We start from the raw sequence: 23,177 nt of genomic DNA, 5'->3' as shown, positions 1-23,177 counted from the left end.
CAAAGAGTAAAGAGGACAAGAAGTTGTACATACACAAATCTCTCCTGGAAAAAGTAAATCCAACAACAGTTAATCCTCAACTAACTGGAAACATGGGGAAGGGTGGAGTAGAGACAAAGGCAATTCTACACTGTGGTTAAAACAAAACCTCCAAGTGTTTAGCAAACATAGCAAGATATAGCAGATACAGCAAGTCCAAGCAGTCTTAAGTACCAAAGATGCTTCCTATTTTATATGTGGTAGACTTTTTAAAGGAAATCAATTAAAAATAACTGAAATATTGAGTGCAAGAAGTTTAATTGTGTTTCCCAACTGTTCCTGGAGTGGTTCTTGGCATAATCTATCCTGGCAGCCTTAAAGGAAGGACTTTGAAAGGTAAATGAACCTCATTGAATAGGAAAAAAAAAAAAAAACTGGAAACAAAGGGCCAAAGAGATCTCTTGCCCCTTTCTGTTCACACCCCTTTTACAGGTGTCTTTTGGTGGTGTTGTTATTGTTGTTTACAACTATTAACTCTGATTTCCTTCTTATTTACCTCTCTTTTCACCAGGCTGACACCTTTCTACCTCTGATATTAAGCAACCAATTTTTTTTATCATCTCTAACTACTCTCAGAATGACTGATTGACTGATCTGAACATTGGGCTGTGCTTTATGAACCGACCTTGCAGGCGTCCCTCTCCCTGCCTTTCCTCACCTGCTGCCAGCTGTGTCATGTTTCTTTATTTTAATTATGATTAGTCTATAAATTGTTTAATTCTCTCCTATGTAATCAACAGATGATAATTAGTGAAAACTTCAGAAGGAAGACTCTTTTACAGTTTGAAGCACAATCAAAAGTATATTTTGTTTGCTGTTCAGCAAATATTCCACAAACCTCTATTGTTTTAAGACATTGTAGAAGATTCTTTTGGGACTTTGCTGCCAAAACAAGAATGAAATTCAGTAGGCTTACTATAGGAGACAGAACCATCTTTACTTTCTCTGGTAGTAGTCTTTTAGAGGTGGAAAAGTTTTCTGTTCTTAGTCATTGCACTTTGGAGAGTGCAGAACCAGTGAGAATTGGTCTGGTGGTTACACAACAAGGCTTAACATAGTCTTCTGTTAACTTGTCAAGAAATTCATGTTGTGTGTCAGCATGAAAAAAATAGAGTATAACAAAAGGACAAATAACTTGTATTCTTGGTTAAGGCCACAGCAACATAAGAAAGCAGCAATTGAAAAGGAACTTTGAGAAAGGTATCATCAGGCCAGCCATGCTGTGGTGGAGGTTAATCTCTCCTGGACCCAACTACAGAAGCCGGAAGACTGGAATGGACTTGTGTCCAAAGAAAATCAATTTCTAATTTGAAACAAAATCATTTTTGACTAACAGGAGTTCAGAACCCATTACTTTTTGCTCTATAGTCTGCTGACATTTCAGGACTTTTTGTTGTACACAATGAATCCTAATAGTCATTTTATAATGTTGCTATATCAATCAATTTAACAAAGGGAAAGCTGTTACAATTCTGCAAAGTTTTCAGAAACACTTTTCATCCATTCACTCATGCTTTTTTTCCCCTATAGTTTCTTTTATCTTCTCTCCTCTCTCTCTCTCTCTCTCTCTCTCTCTCTCTCTCTCTCTCTCTCTCTCTCTCTCTCTCTCTGTGTGTGTGTGTGTGTGTGTAAGGGTGGTTCCAGTAAAAAATACAGAAAACTTCTTCATCATTTAAAAAAAGTTTTATTTTAAGGTATTCACAGAAACTATTAACTCTTTTCTATTCATGTGAAAAAATATCTTCTATTTTCTCTCCTTTAATTCTCATATAGAGCCGTTAGCAAAATTTTAGTCTTCCTGATTACTGAAGGAGCTAAAGTTGCCCCTTGATTTGGTATATAAAGACGTACACAGCAAAGCAACTGTGTTGGCATTTGCTATGGCAACCAACCAAATGGGAAATGTAAACTTCCCAAAGTGTGATACAGTGGGCCTGGATACCCTGTTCATCATAAGGCCAATGACCTATCACTAATTGCCTAAGTTACACTGCTTGGTTCGGCACCCCTTTAATTGTGTCTGAAGTTTTTAATGTACATTTCTTCTGCTTTACATCCTTTGTTTGTTTTGCTGTTGTCCTTTAATCATAAAGTACTACACAGGACATTTACTGTAGGACCATTAATCTTTATTACCAGTCTCTTACACCTTTACCACTCATATCCTCCTCTTCATTCTGTCAAATTTATTGATGCTAAACATGTAAAAGAGACTAAACTCTCAACTTAAGAAGCAACACTGTGATACAAAAATACACATAGTATTGTCAAAATTATAATTTTTTGTAGTACTAGGGATTGAACTCAGGTGCATTCTACCTCCAAGCTATACCCCCCAACCCTATATTTTATTCTTTTATTTGAAAGAGGGTCCCACTAAGTTACAGAGGGCCTCACAAATAGCTGAGGCCTGGCTATGATCCTCCTCTCTCAGTCTCCTCAGTACTGGGATTACATGTGTGTGCCACCATGCCTGATAAAAAATTATACTTTAAACATTTTCATCTACCAATATTTGAAACATTCTTGGAACTGGACTTTCTTAAATGAGGGTGTAAAGCCACTCCAAAGCTCCCCACTATCATTAAATCTACTTTCTGTTTGTTTCTCTTTCATGGATCTCTAAATTCTTTTGAAACTTTGAGAGAGGCTAACCATAAAGTGATTTGGATTTAGCTGATGGTATTGACATGACCTTCATTTTGTCTGTAGGGTTGTTATGGATTATGTTGTTGTTGTTACTGGGGATTGAACCCATAGATGTTCTACTTCTGAGCTGCACCCTAGAGCCCTTGTTATTTTTAAACAGGATCTCACTAAGTTGCTGAGGCTGGTTTCAAACTTGTGGTCCTCTTGCCTCAGCCTCCCTCTTACTGCTATCACAGGCATGCCCCACCATATCTGGTTTAGGTTATATAATCTTATATAGCATCTGTCAATGCTTAAATTCCCCTGAGTGACTCTCAAACACATTTTTTAATTAGTAGAAGATTACTATAGATTTAAGTGATATGAGACATAATCTCTGAAACTCCTATTGGCTACTCCAAATATGCCTGTGCTAACAATGATGTGAACAGCTTATGATCACAGTGGTTAAATACAGGTGGCATACTTAAAGAAATTGGCAAATCAGAGTATCCAAAGCACAAAATATACTTTCATCTTGCCTTTAAGAACCACTTACTTATTTTTCTTTTATTATTGCCATCATTATTATCTATTTAATCATAAGAAAAAGTGTCATATTACTTTTGATTTCCAGAAACATGAGATAAAAGATAAGCTAAATACTGATACCCTCACTAACAGCATCACATTGAAGACACATATTGTAGAGAGCTGTGAATAAACCCAGGCATATAGAATAAATTATACTGCATAATTCACAAAAAAAGAAATTTAAATGTAAGAGATTTATCTTTAGTAGCTAGTTACTATATATGGAATATTGTCACTTAAATCAGAGTATGTACATTTTCTATCCTCTACAGTGGAAAGAAATATCTCAAAATACTATAATATAATTTGCCCATATAATCTATATGTTTTATATCTCTTCTCACTAGAAAACAAACTCGGTATGTTCACTATTGCATCCCATCCCTTAGAACATTGCTTATGTTCCTTATATTTGAATGAATTAACATAACATTACATACATTGATTTTTCTTTGTCCTTGTCCTGTTTTCCCAAAATAAGGACCTAATCAGTTAGACCTCTTAACCTTGGTGCCTGCTGTGATTTAGTGATTTAAGCAAAATATATGCTTATCACTTGAAAGTCTTATGATGATTGATTGCTGATGTCAAAGAGAAAGCAATAGAATAGAGTTTTAAAAACAGCATGGCTTTGGAATCAAGAAAACTCAGGGGATTTTTTATTTCCTTTTATTCTAATTGAAGTTTAATTTACATACAATGAAATTTCACAGGCCTTAGATACACAGTTTAGTAAATTTGGCAATTGTTTATATCTATGTAACCACCAATTAAGATGGCATACATTTCCATTATTACTGAAAGTTTCTTCATGCTTTTTACTGGTCAACCCACCAATACCCAGAGCCTCTCTCCTTAGCTTAAAGATGGCTATCTTCCCACTGTGACTTCAGGTGGCCTTTTTTTCTGTATCCCTGCATCTCTCTTCTTATAAAGACACCAGTTCACAAGTCATTCTTATGTAGAGCCCACCTATATGAATGACCTCATTTAACCTTAATTACTTCTTAAATGTCCCTATCCCCAGGTATAATCATGGTCTAAGTGGTATTGAAGGTTGGGATTTCACATGAATTTGGGGAGGAAAGGGACTACAATTCAGTCCATAACAACTACTTTCTCATATGTATGCCTTTTATTTTCTTTCTTGCTTAACTAGATTGCCTAGGGGTTCCATGACAATGTAGAATAAAATGGTTAAAAAATAATATATATATATATATATATGTATATATATATATATATGTATGTATATGTATAGACTTCCAGAACTTATTTCTGATATCATAGGACAAACAATCTTTCAGTCATTAAGTATGATTTTAGCTAGAAGTTTTTCATAAATACCTATTATCAGGTTGGCAGTTTCTTGAGAGACTTTGCCATAAATGGGTATTAAATTTCCTCTAATATTATTACTATACATTTGAAATCATTTTTCTTTTCTTAATATAATGATTATACTGATTGGGAGATACCAGGGTATAATAATGTCTATTTTTTGGTAATGACCTTGTCAAGTTTTGGTCTCAGAGTTATTCTGGTGTCATAAATGGGTCAGTAACACATCAGTAAAAACAGTGGACTAAAGAACCCTCAGCGTTCATTCCTCCCTAGAAACGCAGGAAAAACCTGCTAAAAAATAGTTAGAACCAACCTTATCAGAATTCTGGAAGGCAGTAAAAGATTTACAGAAACCAAACACATGTTTAACCAAGAGAAAGGCCACTGAGACATGGTAGAAGAACTTTGTGGAGTTTTAACCTAGCCATGCCCCAGCCCTTGTCCCATATGGCATCAGTCTTGAAAATGGCAGCCTGAGGTCCAGGTCAGAGTATCTGGTCTCAGAGGAAGCAGAATTGCCAAATTTATATCTGTTCTCAAGGAATCCAGGGTCTATTTTGTCCTTTCTGTGGTTTCTCTAAAAGGCAAACACAAAGGCCTGCTTTTGTTTGACCTAAATTTGAACTTTCTCAAAGCAGAGAAGCATCTACATGTAGGGTATTCCTTAAAAACATCAAAAGATGAGTGCACACACTACTCTCACCTGGTGTAAAAAACTAACAGTAATATAAACAATAGACACACCAAAAGCCAAAATCTAGACAGCCTTGACGAAATGGATAATTTCTAGAAACACACAAACCACCCAAACTGACTCCAGAAAAAGCAGAAAATCTGAATAGACCTATCACAAGATAGGAGCCCTAATCTGCAATCAGGAGCCCTTCTGAGAAAGACAAACTCAGGACGAGATAGATTTGATGGGAAACTCTACCAACTCTAAAAAAATTTAGCACTAACTTCTGAGACTCTTCCATAAAATTAAAGAGAAAAAAATACATCCTAACTCATTTTAAGAGGCCAGACAAAGCTAAACAACAAAACCATATGCCAGTATTCCTTATAAATATATATATGAAATATCCTCAACAAAATAAAAGCAAAAGGAATATAGCAGCATATTAAAAGGAGTATACACCCAAATATAAGACTAAGTGGGATTTAGCTAAAGGATGCAAATCTGGTTCAACATTCAAGAATCAATCAATATAATTCACTGCATTAACAGAAAGAAAGGAAAAACTACATGGTTACCTCCATTGACACAGAAAAAGCATCTTACAAAATTCAAAATTCTTTCCACATAAAAATGATTAAAGCAAGAAGGAACATTCCTCAACATAATAAGGAGCATATATGTAAAACCTACAGCTAACTTCTTGTAAAAGAATGAAAATTTCTACCCTAGATTAAGAATAAGTGTTCCTACTTTTGCCAGTTCTATTCAACATTGTACTAGAAGTTCTAGGCAGAGCAATAGGTAAGAAAAAGAAGTAAAAACACACCTGAATTACCACAAAATCAGCGCCTTTCAAAGCCAGAAAACAACATCACCAGAGAAACAAAAAAAATCACCAGGCTCCAGAGAGAAAGCGGACTGAGAACAGTGCCACAGAGGAGATCCTCACACCCGAGGACGCGGCAGACGCGGCAGCAGCGCCATACTGCCGGCGAATTCACGGGACGGCCACAGCAAGCCGAGGGGAGCCGCTGCGGAACAGCCAGGCGGGATTTCTCGGCGCAGAGGACATCTAAAGCTCCCAGTGTCTGAGCTCAGCACACGCTGCAGGGATTCAGAGTGGAAATCAAAACCAAGAAAAAAAAAAACGCCAACCCAACAGCCGAGGGCGTAGCAGCGGCGCCATATTGCCACCGGCGGCAGCAGCACCGAATTCACTACAGCTACATCTGCGTACTCAAGAACAGTGAGTCAAATTGCGGGCCACAGAGGAGAAATCCCAGTACTGTACTCACTGGGACTTGACCCAGTGGGAGAGGGGCGGTGGCAGTGATATCACACCATAGGAGAACGTGCAACCTGGCACCCCCCACGGTCTAAAGCAGCCTCTATCGACTCTCTGGGTCGGAGACTCTGTGATACAACCCAGTAAAGGAGTAGTTGGGTCTGAGATACTACAGACTCGAGATCCAGAGCACCTTAAGTGAAGTCATAGTGACCCAAGGGAAGAACCCAGAGAAGGCACAAACTTCCGAAATCATGGGAAAGAGGAATAATACTGGAGCAATGAATGCTCACAACCCCACAACATCAGAACCCGATAAAACAGAAAATCAGAGATTTATAGAAGATCAAATCAGGAAAATAACTGTAGAAATAATAGAGGTGCTTCGAAAAGAACTCAGAGAGAGCCAAAAAGAGATAAAGGATGCAATTAATGAAGTAAAGGCCTCAATTCAAAGCACAAACAACCGATTAGAACACATGGAGAACAGAATCTCGCACTTAGAAGATGATCATTCCAAAAATGAACGCATAGTTTCTAATCTAGGAAAAAATATCCGACAGCAGGAATCTGATATTGAAGAAATATGGGCCCATTTTAAGAGAGCTAACCTAAGAATAATTGGAATAGAGGAGGGAAAAGAAAGTGAAACCAAAGGGATCAACAATGTCTTCAAGGAAGTAATAGCAGAAAATTTTCCAGACATAGAGCAAGAGGCTGATACGCAGGTCCAGGAAACGTATAGAACTCCCTTTAGACAGGATCGGAGAAGAGGATCCCCACGCCACATAATTGTCAAAATGACCAATGTGGAAGCCAAGCAGAGAATCTTAAAGGCAACAAAAACAAAGGGCCAAGTGACATTCAGAGGTAAACCAATTAGAATCACTCCAGACTTCCCAAACCAAGTTATGAGAGCCAGAAGGGCTTGGAGTAACATATTCCCAATTTTGAAAGAAAACAACTTCCAGCCAAAAATTTCCTACCCAGCAAAACTTTCTATCAAATTAGATGGAGAAATAAGAAGCTTCCATGACAAACAGAAACTGAAGGAATTTATGTCTTCAAAACCAGCACTAGAGAAAATACTCAAAGAGATTAACTACAAAGAAGAAATAGGTAACACACATCAGAACTAGAGAAACAAGATTTTCCATCCAACAGACAACTAAGATTGGTTATCTGTGGAGATTCATTATTTATGTTAGTCTGTTACCTATCTCTAAAGGGTATTGTTTGCCTTTATTGTTGTTAATTTTTAGGATTTCTAGTTGGAATATTAATATACCTTCAGATATAGCATTTGGAAATATTTTATCCCATTCTATTAGTAACTGTTAACTCTGTTTACATTGTCCTTGGATATACAATATTTTTTTTTTAGGGAGTTTGTATACTCTTCTGTTGCCTGTGCCATTGAAATCATATCCAAGAAATCACTGCCAATTTCAATGTTGTGAGGTTTTATGACCCAGATTTTCTCCTAAAAGTTTATAGTCTTAAGATTTATATTTTGGTCTTTTATCTATTTTGAGTTAATATTTGTATATGGGATTAGGTAAGGGTCCAACTTTATTCTTTTCCATGTAATTATTATGTTTCAACAATATTTAGTTAAAAGATTATTATTTCCACCACCAAATGTTCGTGGAAACCTTGTCAAAAATAACGACAATATAGGGAAGAATTTAGGTCTAGGCTTTTATTTAACTCCAATGGTTTATATATATGCCTTTAGAATAGTACTACACTGTTTCAATTATTGTAGCTTTATATGGTTTGAAATCAGAAAATATATATCTTCTAGCTTTGTTCTTTTTCAAGATCGATGTGGGTACCTAGAGTCCATATTCCATATTAGGATAGATTTTTTTTTCTGAAAAATAAATATATAAATATATGATAGTTTCACCTAAAAAATAGAAAAAAATAGATTCTCTGGTAAGAAAGAAAGCAAAAAGAAATATTGAAATGTTATCTTTAAGTCATCAAAAGCTTGGTATCAGACAAACGAAACTGTTATGTGAGATTATCATTTTTAATTTTGGATAAATTGCTATAATACTAGAAGTCAACTACTAAGCCAAGCATAGGAGGGGGGGATAGGGAGAGAACGGGGTGGGCATCGGGTGGGGGCTGACTGGGCAATGTGTGCATGTATGTCTACAAAAGTATGTATCCCACTATGATGTATGAATACAGTGCACCAATTAAAAATAAATATGAAAAAAAAAATTTTCATTGTGATGCATAACAAGTGTACCAATAAAATATAAAGATCATTGTATTTTTATACATTATTAATGAAGTATCTGAATAGGAAGTTAAGGAAACAATTTCATTTGTAATACAACAAAACAGTAAAATATGTAGCATATAAATTTAACAATTCAAGATGTATATACTGAAAAAGTATATTACTAAAAGAAATGAAAGACCTAAATAAATGGATAGGCATTCTGAGTTTGTGGCTTACTATGAAGGTGGTAGTATTCCACAAAGCATCCAACATATTAAATATCTATAAAAGTCCCAATGACATTTTTTGTAGAAGTAGAAAAGCTGATTTTAAAATTCATGCAGAAAAATCGCATGGCTCTGTGAATAACCAACACAATCTCAAAAAAGTACAAAATTAGAGGATTCATATTTTCTGACTTCAAAACTTATGATGCTATTGTAGTCAAAACAATATGGTACTAGCATAAGGATAGATATGTAAATCAATTAAGTAAAATGAATAGAACACTAGTAATGGCTGTCCAGTAATCTTATAAATTCATACAACCAGTTTGGAATACTGTTTGACATTATTTATTAAAGATAAGGAATAAATAAATACCTTGCTTCCAAGTGATTCCATTTATGTATGTGTGTATATATATATGTATATATATATGTATATATATATGTATATATATTACAGAGAATATCATACACAAAATGACTAGCTTACACATATGTTCATACAGCTATATTCACTGTGGGCTAAGCTGTGGTAACAGTTGGATGGGGAAAGGTCAGTGCTTAAAGAACAAGAGTTTCTCTTGTAACAGCTCAGCCTGAGGGCTCAGGATAACAGTAGCTCTGCTTAAGGTGGCTCTACCTCTCCATGTGCCTTCCAGTATTGCCCTGGACATTTGCAGTGTCACAGGGTCAGCAAACTTGGACCATGAGCCTTATCTGGCCTACTGCCTATTGTTGTAAATAATAGTAACAAATGATACCCATTTGTTTACATATTGTCTGTGGCTGCTTTCAGGCTAAAAGAGCAGAGTTGAATAGTTGTGCCAATGGCCTTATGGCCCACAAAGTCTATTGTGTTTACTACCTGACCATTTAGAAAAACTTTTGTTAGCCATAATAATAGTTCAGCAAGGAGAGAGAAAGGTATGAAAAAGTGTGGATAAAACGTTTTTATAGCACAGACCTAGAGTTACACACATAACATCCACTGGTTTTTCCACCTGAGCATATAGAATTACAAATATAATCTAGCTATGTAACCATGAAGAAGGAAAGAAAGTGCATTTTAAAAGACAACTGGCAGCTGCTTTCACAGCAACATTCTTCATAATAGCCCCAGATGGAATTTTTTCAAACATTCATCAATAGCACAACTGGTAGAAAATATATGTAATGTAATAACGTATAGCAAAGATAATAAGCTACAGCTACATAAATCATCAACAGAGATAAACTTTACAGATAAAATATTGATCAAAAGTCTCAAAATAACCCGGGCATGGTAGCACACACTTGTAATCCCAGCATTTGGGAAACAGAGACCAGAGGATCATGGTTTGCAGATAGCCTCAGCTACTTAGCAAGGCCCTTTGCAGCTGGGCGTAGTGGCGCACACTTGTAATCCCCACGCGTGGGAAGTGGAGACAGGAGGATCTCACAGTTTCAAAGCCAGCCTCTCTGGCTTAAGAGACCCTGTTTCCAAATAAAATATAAAATAGGTCTTGGAGTATAGCCTGGAGGTAGAAGGGTTCCATCCCCAGTACCATCAAAAATAAATTAATAAATTAATAAATATAAAAATTAAAAGACTAAAATTCCATTGTATATATTTCCCATATTTTTGCAGTCCATTCATCTGTTGATAGAGACCTAGGTTGGCTCCATAGTTTGGCTATTACAAATTGTGCTGCTATGAACATGGGTATGCATATGTTACTGTAGTTCTCTGATTTCAATCCCTTTGGAAAGATACTCAGGAGTGGTACAGCGGGATCATATGGTGGATCCATTCCTAGTTTTCTAAGGAATCTCCACACTCACCTCCATAGCTGCAGAACTAGTTTACACTCCCACCAACAGTGTAAAAAAGTTCGTCTTTCCCCACATCCTCGCCAGCATTTATTATTTGACTTCTTTATGCTTGCTACTCTGAGTGGGGTTAGATGGAATCTAAGTATAATTTTGATTTGCATCTCCCTGATGGCTAATGAGGCTGAACATTTTTTGTGTATCTATTGGCCATTTGTATCTCTTTTGAAATGAAGTGTCTATTCAATTCAGTTGCCCATTTCTTGATTGGGTTATTTGTTTTGCTAATATAGAGTCTTTTGAGCTCTTTATATATCAGAGTGGTGGCTGGTAAATAAACTTTCTCTTTAGGTTCTTAATGGTTTCCTTTGATGGAAAGAAATGTTTTAACTTCCTGAGCTTTGAAAGTCTTGTTGAGAAAGTTACTACCTGTGCCTCTATGTTGAGAGTGTTGAGCCTATACCCTCCTCTAATAACTTCAAAGTCTCTGGTCTAATTTCCAAGTCTTTGATTCATCTCGAGCTGATTCCTGTGCATGGTGAAAGGTAAGGATTTAGTTCCATCTTTCTACAAATGGATAGCCAGTTCTTCCAGCAGCATTTGTTGAAAAGGCTCTCTTTTATCCAGTGTATGAGTTTGGCCCCTTTGTCAAATATCAATTGACTGTAAGTGTGTAGATTTGTTTTTGTATCTTCTATTGTCTTCTATTGTCTTCCATTTGTCTGGGTGCCTATTGTGCCAATACTATGCAGTTTTTACTACTATTGCTCTTTATTATAATTTGAAATCAGGGATTGTGATGCCTCCTGCATGGTACTTATTGCTAAGGATTGCTTTGGCTATGTTGGTTCTTTTCTTTCTCCATAAAGAAGAACAAAATCATGTCATTCACAAGAAGATGGAAAGACCTGGAGAATATTATATTAAGTGAGATCAGCCAAGAACAAAAGGAGAAGACATATGTTTTCTCTAATATATCCAAACTAGGGAGTTTTAGAAATACCAGAGGGACTCCAGATAATGGAGGGGAAACCTTAGCAACGCTAGAAAGAAAGAGTAGGGGAGGAAGAAGGCTGAGGTTGCTTAATAGAGGAGCTACATTCAAATATATGTATAAGTGTGAATGTAGCATGGTCAATCTGGACACTCATTGATGGGAGGGGGAAAGAGGAAGTGGGGGGCACTAAGCACTGAGTGAATGTATGTCATTGTCAGTATGAGCCACATTATCATGTGAAACTAAAGTCTATCAATAAAATTTTAAAAAATTTAATAATTAAAAGACTAAAAAATAGGGCTGGAAGTGTATGTAGCTCAGAGGTACAATGCCCCTGGGTTCCAACCCCAGTACCTCAAAAAAGCCTCAAAATAATATATTTAGTATATTTATATTTTTATAAAATTCAAAGCAGTGAAACTAAGCCATGCTTTTTACCAATTACATAGATACTAAAATTATATTAGACAGAAAGGAGATATAATGAGAATTCTATCTCCTAGAGGCAAGAAGAGTTTTGAATGACGATGGAAACAGGTAATATGTTTGGAGGACAGTGCTGCCAGTGCTTTTTTTTTTTTCCTGATCTGGGAAGTATTACACTGGCGTTTTCTTTACAGTGCATTATTTAGGCTAAAATGAATATATTATAGGTATTTTAAAATGCAAAATAAAAAGGGCTCAGAAACAGAAGTTTCTAATCATTGAGCTCTAAGATATAACTTGTCTTATCATGAGATGTTGATTGATGAACAGGCAGATAGTCCCAGCTTCATATAAACAGGACAAGAGCCATTGTGTTCAAGGCCATCATGTATGGAAAAATATTTGTGCATGTCTACTCATACAAATATATACATGTATATAGTCATACACATTTACATATAAAATTAGTAATTCTAATGAATATTTCCCAGCACTTTTATTTTTAAAATGTGTATGTTTTGTTTGTTTGTGTGTGTGTGTGTGTGTGTGTGTGTGCATGCATGTGAAAATGTGTAAATATTTTTACACATTTACAGGCATAGTGGTGCACGCTTGTAATCCCCGCGCTTGGGAGGCAGTGACAGGAGAAACGCGCAGGTTCGAAGCCAGCCGTGCTGGCTTAAGAGACCCTGTTTCCAAATTAAAAAAATATAAAATAGGTCTGGGAGTGTAGCCCGAAGGTAGAAGGGCTTCCAGGAACCCCAGTACCACAAAAAAAAAAATGCATATGAATAGCCGGGCATGGTGGCGCACACTTGTAATCCCTGCGCTTGGGAGGCTGAGACAGGAGGATCACACAGGTTCGAAGCCAGCCTCAGCAATTTAGTGAGACCCTGTTTCCAAATAAAATATAAAATGGGTCTGGGAGTATAGCCCGGAGGTAGAAAGTCTCTGGGTTCCACCCCTAGTACCACCAAAAAAAAATGTGTAAATAAAGCTGAGCATGGTGATGCACGCTTGTAATCCCAGCATTCAGGAGGCTGAAACCAGAGGATCATGGTTCGCAGACAGCCTCAGCTACTTAATGAGGCCCTCTGCAACTTAGTGAGAACCAGTCTCAAAATAAAAAATACAAAATAGGGTGGGAGGTATCACTTGGATGCCAAATGCCCTTGGATTTCATCCCCAGACCCACAAAAAAATGTGTAAATATATAAGATATATAGTTACATGAATATGTAAAACTCTACAGAATTGCTGGTATACTTAATATTAAATCTTATAGAAAGAGCACATATGATTAAAGGCTAAGATACAGCTTTATGGAAACAATGAGAAATATGGCTTAAAATTTTAAAATGACCAAGCCAGTCATAGTGGCACACACCTGGAATCCCAGTACTTAGGAGTCTGAGACAGGAGGATTGCAGGTTAGAGGACAGCCTCAGCAACACAGTAAGGAGGCTTTCAGCAACCTAGCAAGATTCTGTTTCCAAATAAAATTTACAAAGGACTGGAGGTGTAACTCAGAGGTAGAGGTAGAATGCCCCTGGGCTCAAGCACCAGTAACACCCAAACACACACACACACACACACACACACACACACACACACACACACACGATAAGGAGTAGTTAAACTTGACTTGTGCTTAATTCTTAACCTTTTAGGGGTCCCATGCCCTTTCAGAATTTGATGAAAACTGTGGTCCCTTTCCCCAGAAAAAAAAAAAAAAGGCCACACAGATGCAAACAGGACACATATATGCAATTATGAGGGATTCTTATGTTCCTGAAGTACATCCATGGATTATAAAAGCCCCTGGACTCTGTTAAAATTCCCTCCTTAAGTGTCCCTCTCAAACATCAGTTGTCTCAATGAAGTTTTGACAGAGTGTCAGGAGAGAAAGAGTAAGGCCTATGGTCAGGCCTCTGTGACAGTAAATGAAAGATATTCTCTCACTATCCAGAATTTCTTCTTCCTGCTTACCCACAAACCCCTTTCACATTGTATCTGCTACAGTTTGCCCATCTTGATTTCCTCCTACATCATCCAGGCTTCTGCCCAAGCAAGAGTGTAGAAGTAGAAGTAGTAGTAGTAGTAGTTGTAGTAGTAGTAGTAGTAGTAGTAGTAGTATCAGCAGTAGTAGTAAACTTATTTACTTGCCTTTTTGTTCTTTTTCACTCTACTCTAAATTCTGCCAAAAGATTAATATCTTCAAAGACCAGTTTGGCTTTTTTTCTTGTTGTTGTTAGTATTCTATTTTTGAGACCATCTAACATAATGGTCTAAACTTTGTGATAGTCACACAGACCTGATTGCATTTAAAACACGGCTTTGCCCTTACTAGGTGTGTGATTTGGACATACTTCTTGACCTTTACCATTCCCATTTTATCTGTAAGATGAAGATGATAACATAGTTTAAAAACTGTTAAAAGGATAAGTAACATTTAAAGTAATTAGCAAGGTATAAGGACATAGTGATGGTCAATAAATATTTCCTAAATAAATTAAATTTAGCCTTGAGATTTTAATTTAATACTTTTACTAATGGAAGTCTCTCAGCTTCTAATTCTATGTTCCTTATTTCTTCCTATGACGATTCCACCTCCTGCCTCAAATTTTTTCAAATTCTATAGCTAAAATTGTGATCTCTCCCAATTCTTAATTCCTCTAGCTCTTAATACTACCTATGAAAGTGATATAATGTAATGGGGAAAAACTCTCCAGCCAGGTTGCCTGGACATGGACTCTCGCTTTATCACTTACTAGCTCTGTGACCTCATCTATGAATTTGATACAAAAATAATATTTTTAGCAAAAGGTTTTATGAAGATAAAATGACTTCTGAAAATGATAAACTGTTTAGTAGATAAAAAGATAAAACTTTCTTCTCATGTTTGGCTTAGTGATTGACTTTGATATGTATATTAAAGTACATTATGTTAGGGAATGGGGTAGGACTTGGATAATGGCTACTTGGGTGATGTGTGCATGCATGTCTCCACCATCTTGTACCCCATTAATATGTATAACTACAATGCACCAATAAAAATTTTTTAAAAAGATAAAACTTTTTATATGGTTGGAGAGAGTAGGACCAAACCTAGGCAGGGAGTAGTAGGTATCAACTTCAACGGCTACACAATACCTTTTAAAGAGAAGAAATGAGAGGAAATATCCTAAAACCAGGCTGTAATACTAAGTAAATACCATGAAAATAATTTTTAATTGGCTTATGGCTATACTTTGTCTCTCTCTCTCTCTCTCTCTCTCTTTCTCTCTTTCTCTCTCTCTCTCTCTCTCTCTCTCTCTCTCACACACACACACACACACACACACACACACACACATAGATATATATAGATATATTTACTATAATTTACCCAACTCTACTGTGAAAATTTGTGAACTTTCTGGTATTGAAATTATAACCCATTGAAGCTGTTGAAGAAATGGATGAATAGATGGCTAGAGAGATAGAGAGGGGAAGGCCTAGAATACTGAGTACCTGGTACATCCTAAATAGAGTCTCTGTGTCAGCTCTTTATTACTCCTGTATACTCCCTTTGGTTATCTATATTTATTTACAGATTGTTAAGAATATCCCATTTCCTTACCCTCACACCTTCCTTCCCTTCCCCATATCCTGGCATTGTTCCTTGCCCACTGTAGGTACTCAGTTGGTATTTACTGACTAAATGCATTCTGTAGACCAATAGAGTTTATATCTAGTATGAGTATATACTGATTTGGGAAAGGATCTCACAGGTTTGTATCTACAAAGAGGACTAAATTGTGCATTTAGACAGATGGTTGTTTATATATGTACATAACAGAGAGTAGTTGATAATAAGAGTATATAGCTTTTTAAAAAATTCTTATTGGTGCATTGTAGTCATACATCCTAATGGAATACAAGATGGTAGAGGCATATATGCATACATCACTCATTTAGCCCTTCCCCAATTCCTACCCCATTCCCTCCCCTCTTCCTCCTCCTCATGTTTGGCTTAGTGATTGCTTTTGAATGCCCAGGACAATAATGATCATTTTTATGCCAGTTTCTACAAAATTAACACTTTAGTCTACTCCATGCCTGGCTTTCTCTGGTCAAACCTAATCTGTTGCCATTCTCAGAGTTGGCATAGCATTTTAAAGTTTGGTATTCCCAATGCTCCAAAGCTGCCTTCATGTAATATGAATACTCACTCTTTCCTCCAAGAAAGAGCAGATCTTCTTAAATAAGTTATCAATGTATCCTGGGTTGCAGTTTTCAAGAAACCTGGATAAAATAATGAGTGGGATTCATCTAGTTTTCTAAGATAAAAGGGATATTTTATGTTGTTTGAAAAATATTAAGTAGAAATACCCCCCCCAAAAAAGTCTTTCTGTCAATCCTATTTTTTATTTAGAACTCTGAAAGAGGAAACTAATTATCAGCTAACATTTCTTGTTAGTGAGGAACAGGGAGTCAAATCTGCCAGTACTTTGGGAATATAAACTATAGTTTAGGAATCTCCCTGGACTCTAGAGTTATTAGTTAATTGAACATCTTTTTTTTTTTTAGTTAGAACATATTGTAGCCCAATGTAGAGTTCTTTAAAAAGAAACTTTCTAGATTTACATCTACCTTGAAAGCATCCAAAGAGGATCATTTTAACTTGGAGGGTTTAGAAATACAAAGTGGTGGAATTTCCCCTTTTGTCAAATAGAAGAAACACTTCCCTTATGATAGTCAAAGGGAACAAAATATAACAATAACAATCTTCCTTCTTGGAGATTTTCACAGTAAACCTAAATCATCAGGAAATAGGACAAACTCTCAGCTGTAAAACAAAATCTCTAGTTAGTCTGTATTGAAGAAATGTGTCTTAAAAAAAATACAAGGCAATGTGGAGCTCTGATGCTTACAAAACCAGAACAATCCACTTTGATTTTATCTTCCATTCTTCTGTTTCAAGTCAAAAATATAGACTGCTTTTATGTTTGGGTTATGTATAATGTCTAATATATTATTCAGAATGCACTTTTTCATTTCCTTTTATTGAATGCCCAAATTACGTCCTTTATTGTTCATACAGGGACAACAACAGGAATTAAAAAAGATGCATCAACATCTCCTATACCAACAGGAAGCCAAAAGGAGCTTGTAACCACAGCCTCATCGACATACAACACCCCCCGGTGAGCTTTAGGGATCCTTTATTAAATAATCTCCATATGAGAGCATTTTCTGAGATGTTGTTAAATAAGGATTAGAAAAATCCTGACAATTATTGGTGATTCTTACTCGAAAGGGAGGTCCTTATTTTAAAGCATATAGATATAGCCAAGTTAAACCACATGGAATTCTTTTCTCTACATATGTATGTCCTTAACTGATTGTGGCATTTGGCAAGGATTTTCATAAAAACTCATAGCTAATCCTATCCTTTGTTAGAAATCTGCTTAGCAGCAGTCATTCCCAATTTATTATGGAATAGTTATACATTTGGACTGTAAGTGTAACTAACTGAATAAATTTTGAATAGTATAGTGGTGTTTATACTAAAGGCAAATCAACATTTCCTTATATCAGAGACATTAAAAGGTTAATAATTTGATCAGCTATTTACTGAGTTAGGAAAATAAATATATTATTTAAAATTTCTCCCTTCTAATAAGCCAACTGCTATATAATACATTGAAAGCCTTATTTATAAAAACCAGTACCAAAATGCCTTGGATTATTTTTCCTTGAGGATGTGATTAGTTTGAACACTTAAATTCTTAAGATTTTATCAGATGAATATAGATTTTTTTAATTTAACAATTTTTTTATTGAACATAAATAGTATACATTTAAACTATATTTGGTGCCCTCTCCCCCCGGCCCCCATTTTCCCTTCCCCCCTCCCACCAGTGGTTCTCCAGGTTAACCATCTTTACAAATGGTTAGCCAGTTCTCCCAGCACCACTTGTTGAAAAGGTTGTCTTTTCTCCAGTGAATGTGTTTGGCCCCTTTGTCAAAGATTAATTGACTAAAGATGTGTGGGTTTGTTTCTGTATCTTCTATTCTAATCCACTGGTCAGTATATCTGTTATTGTGCCAGTACCATGCTGTTTTTACTACTATTACTCTATAGTATAGTTTGAAGTCTGGGATTGTAATGCCTCCTACATGTTTCTTATTGTTGAGAATTGCTTTGGCTATTCTAGGTCTTTTCTTTCTCCATATAAAGTTCATGATTGATTTTTCTAGGTCTCTGAAGAATGTCGCTGGTATTTTAATGGGAATTGCATTGAATCTATAGATCAGTTTTGGCAGAATGGCCATTTTGATGCTATTTATTCTGCCTATCCATGAACACGGGAGATCTTTCCATCTTCCAAGGTCTTCTTCAATTTCTTTCTTTAATGTTTTATAGTTTTTGTTGTAGAGGTCTTTTACATCTTGGGTTAGGTTTATTCCTAGGTATTTTATTGGTTTTGAGGTTATAGTGAATGGAATTGTTTTCTTTGTTTCTTTCATTGTGGATTCGTTGTTGGCATAAAGAAAAGCCACTGATTTCTTTAGGCTGATTTTGTATCCTGCGACTTTGCTGAATTTGTCAATCAGCTCCAGAAGTCTTTTGGTTGAGTTCTTTGGGTCTTCCAGATAAAGGATCATGTCATCTGCGAATAAGGATAATTTTACTTCCTCTCTTCCTATGTGGATTCCTTTGATTTCCTTCTCTTGTCTGATTGCTGCAGCAAGAGTCTCAAGGACTATATTGAAAAGGAGTGGTGATAGTGGGCATCCTTGTCTTGTTCCTGACTGTAGCGGAAATTCTTGCAGTTTTTCCCCATTCAATATAATGCTGGCTTTGGGGTTGCAGTATATTGCCTTGATGATGTTGAAGTACTTTCCTTCTATCCCAATTTTTTGCAGTGTTTTTAACATAAATGGGTGTTGGATTTTGTCGAATGCTTTTTCAGCATCTATTGCTATGATGATGTGGTTTTTGTTCTTGGTTCTATTTATGTGGTGAATAACATGTATTGATTTGCGTATGTTGAACCAGCCTTGTTTTTCTGGGATGAAACCAACTTGGTCATGATGTATTATTCTCTTGATATAGTTTTGAATGCGTATAGCTAGTATTTTGTTTAGAATTTTTGCATCTATGTTCATTAAGGATATTGGTCTGTAATTTTCCTTTCTTGAAATATCTTTATTTGGTTTGGGGATTAATGTGATACTGGCCTCATAGAAGGAATTTGGGAGAGTTCCATCTCTTTCAATTTCCCGCAACATGTTATGAAGTATTGGTATTAGTTGTTCACTGAAGGTTTTGTAGAATTCAGCTGGGAACCCATCTGGGCCTGGGCTTTTCTTTGGTGGAAGAATTTTTATTGCCATTTCTATTTCTTTGGTTGTTATTGGTTGGTTTAAGCTTGCTATGTCCTCTTGGCTGAGTGTAGGAAGGTTAACTGTGCTTAGAAATCTATCAATTTCTTCCAGGTTTTCAAGTCTATTGGAGTATAAATTTTTAAAGTAGTTTCTGATAATATTTTGAATTTCTTCACTATCTTTGGTGATATCTCCTTTTTCATTTCTAATTTTGATAATTTGAGTTGATTCTCTTTTTCTTTTGGTTAGGTTGGCCAGGGGTTTATCAATTCTATTAATCTTTTCAAAGAACCAACTTTTTGTTTTATTGATTCTTTGAATTTTTTTTTTGTTCTCTATTTCATTTATTTCTGCTCTAATTTTAATGATTTCTTTCTTTCTGCTGGCTTTGGGAATAAACTGTTGCAGAATTTCTAGGTCCTTGAGTTGTGTCATTAGGTTCTTTACTTGGTGGTTCTCTGTCCTTCTTATGTGGGCACTCAATGCAATAAACTTTCCTCTTAATACTGCCTTCATGGTGTCCCATAGATTTTGGTAGGTTGTATCTCTGTTTTCGTTTGTTTCCATAAATTTCTTTATTTCTTCCCTAATTTCTGCTCTTACCCATTCATCATTCAATAGTGTATCATTCATTCTCCATGAATTTGAATACTTTCTTTCGAGTTTCCTGTTGTTGATTTCTACTTTTATTCTGTTGTGGTCTGAGAAGATGCAGGGAATTATATTACATTTTTTTGAATTTGCTGGTATTTTCTTTTTTTTTTTTTCAATTGCTCACTTTCAACTTTATTGTGTTAAGTTTTTGAATTTTTTAACATTTTACATTTTATTTTTATTATTTTTTGTGGTGCTGGGGATGGAACCCAGGGACATTCTACCTCCAAGCTACAGCCCCAGCTTGATTTTTTATTCTTTATTTTAAAACAGGGTCTCACTAAGTTGCAGAGGTCACACCAAGTAGCTAAGACTGAGCATCCCAATACCGAGATTACTACCATGTAATGGTACACTAAGCGTGTGCCACCATGCCCAGCTTAGATTTGTTTCTTAAATTCTAGATTTTAGTTTTAGATTTACTCCTTTGTGTCCCAGGATGTGGTCTATTTTGGAGAAGGTTCCATGGGCTGCTGAGAACAATGTGTATTCTGTAGTTCCTGTTTGAAATAATCTGAAAATGTCTACTAGGTGCATTTGGTTTATGGTTTCCTCTAGTTCTAAAGCATCTTTACTCATCTTTTGCCTTGAAGATCGATCCAGTGGTGTGAGAGGCATATTAAAGTCTCCCAGAGTTATTGTATTTGGGTCTACTTGGGATCTTATGTCCAGAAGGGTTTGTTTTACAAATGTGGTTGCATCCACATTTGGGGCATAAATATTTACTATCATTATATTTTCTTGGTGTATTGTTCCTTTTAATAAAAGGAAGTGCCCTGATTTGTCTCTTTTGATGTGTTTTAAAGTCTGTTTTGTTGGATATCAGGGTTGCTACCCCTGCTTTTTTTGGTCACAGTTGGCATGGTATATCTTTTTCCATCCTTTCACTTTCAGCCTGTGAATGTCTTTGGCTGTGAGGTGAGTTTCTTGCAGACAGCATGTATTTGGATTATGTTGCCTAATCCACATTGCCAGTCTATGTCTTTTGATTGGTGAGTTAAGTCCTTTGGCATTAAGAGATATTATTGAGATACGATTTTTGTTTTCTGCCATTTTGTGTTCTGTCTACTCTTGGGTGGTTTGATCTTTCTTCTTTACTTAAATGGCCCACTTATTAACTTCTCTCTTCTCCGATTCTGAAGTCTGCTTCTTTTTTCTTCCTTATGGTTTATTTCTTTAAGAATTTTCTCTAGTGTTGGCTTTGAATTCATGAATTTTTTGAGATTCTGTTTATCCTGAAAGACTTTGGTTTCACCATTGATCTTGAATAGTAGTTTTGCTGGATAGATTTGTTTGGGTTGGAAGTTATTTTCTTCCAGGGTCTGAATCACATCGTACCAGTCTCTCCTAGAATTCATGACCTGGGTTGTATAGTCTGGGGTGATTCTTATTGTTTTGCCTCTATATGTCACCCATCCTTTTGTTCTCACTGCTTTTAAGATTCCTTCCTTAGCCTTTATATTGGTCATTTTGGTTATTATGTGGCGTGGAGTGGTCTTTCTTTGGTCCTGTCTCAGTAGTGTTCTGTATGCTTCCTGGACATGAAGGTCCAAGTCTCTTTCCATATTTAGTAATTTTCTGAGATTATTTCCTTGAAGATATTACAGATGCCCTTGGTCTGTACCTCTATCCCTTCTTCAATGCCTATTATCCATAAATTAGGATGCTTCATATTATCCCATATTTGCTGGATGTTTAGGTTTTGTTGCTGTAAAGATTTCTGTATATCGCTGACTGTGTTTTCGGTTTGGGATGTACTGTCTTCTAATATTGATATTCTGTTTTCCATTTCATCTAATCTTCCAGAATTTCTTTCTATTGCTGTCTTCATTTCACTTATTGCCTCTTTCATTTCATTCCAGACCTCTTTCTGATTCTTTTTTAGTGTTTCTAACTCACCTTTCACCTCCTCCATACTTGTTTTAAATCTTTTCATCATATTATACATCAAGATTCTGAACTCCCCTTCTTGCATTTCTAGTAGGTCAGTATTCATGATTTCTGCTGTCTCTTCATAATTCCTGTTTCTCATATTTGTAGCATTCTCTGTCCTGTTTTTCTGATTTCTACCCATCGTTCGTGAGTATTATGCTTAGTCCAATCTTAATATTAGGAGTTTAGGGGTATCAGCAAGTCAGCAGAATTTTTCCTGTGTTGAGGGTGGGTGATGTGGGAGTAGCTGGGGTGATGGGTAAAGGAGTCGGATTAGGTAGAGGATATGTTTAGGTTGAGAAAGACTTTAAGTATGATAAGGTAATATCTTGCTGAGAATGAGAGAGAGTTAACTAGTAGGACTCTTGTCATTAGTAGAGTAAGTAAGGAGATATGAAATACTTTGAGTATTAAACAAGGAGGTATATTATGGGGAAAAGTTTTGGGGGAGAAGAGTGTATAGGTTAGTGGGGGGAAGTTTGTAAGAGGGGTAATGGAAGGAGCAGACAAACATAAAAAAAAAATCCACACAAGATACCAAGACTATTATGTAATCCAAGAAAAAGAAAGGAAAAAACAATCAAAGGAGGAGAATGAAAAAAGGGAGGAAAGAGGAAGAAAGAGGAAAAAAGGACAAGAATAAAATAAAAGGAACTAGCAGCTGTGTGAAATCAGAAAACAAGGCAAACTATCAAATATATATAAAAAAACAAGTTAAAGTAAAAGAAGGAATAAAACAGCAATAACTATAACAAAACAAAAGCACTGTAAAAGCAAAACAAAACATCCACAGTAACAGTTAAAAAAAAAAAAGTCCTACTTATTTACAAATATGGGGTCAGATTCATATAATATTTGCGTATCTGATAGCTTTGGTAGTTTTCAGAATATAATCCAGTGTTTCTTAGTTTTCTTTGTACTCTATTTTTATCTTCTTAGGTCACTCT

General features: G+C 35.9%; 1 protein-coding gene across 3 annotated transcripts in view; it reads left to right on the top strand.

The window, feature by feature from the left end:
• KIAA1328 overlaps nucleotides 1-23,177 on the top strand; it is a gene marked incomplete at both ends in the record, with an annotated part of 310,165 nt that overhangs the window by 238,075 nt on the left and 48,913 nt on the right. For all 3 annotated transcript variants that reach the window (XM_080714414.1, XM_080714413.1, XM_080714412.1), the window contains one exon: nucleotides 17,354-17,456. In XM_080714414.1, the coding sequence (XP_080570540.1) occupies nucleotides 17,354-17,456 (103 nt within the window). The remainder of the gene's footprint in view (nucleotides 1-17,353; nucleotides 17,457-23,177) is intronic.

The sequence above is a fragment of the Muscardinus avellanarius genome, assembly GCF_963383645.1.
Source record: "Muscardinus avellanarius genome assembly, chromosome: 17".
NCBI classification, from domain to species: Eukaryota; Metazoa; Chordata; class Mammalia; order Rodentia; family Gliridae; genus Muscardinus; species Muscardinus avellanarius.
Note: the sequence above shows the minus strand (reverse complement) of the source record. Positions and strands in the feature narration are given on the sequence as shown.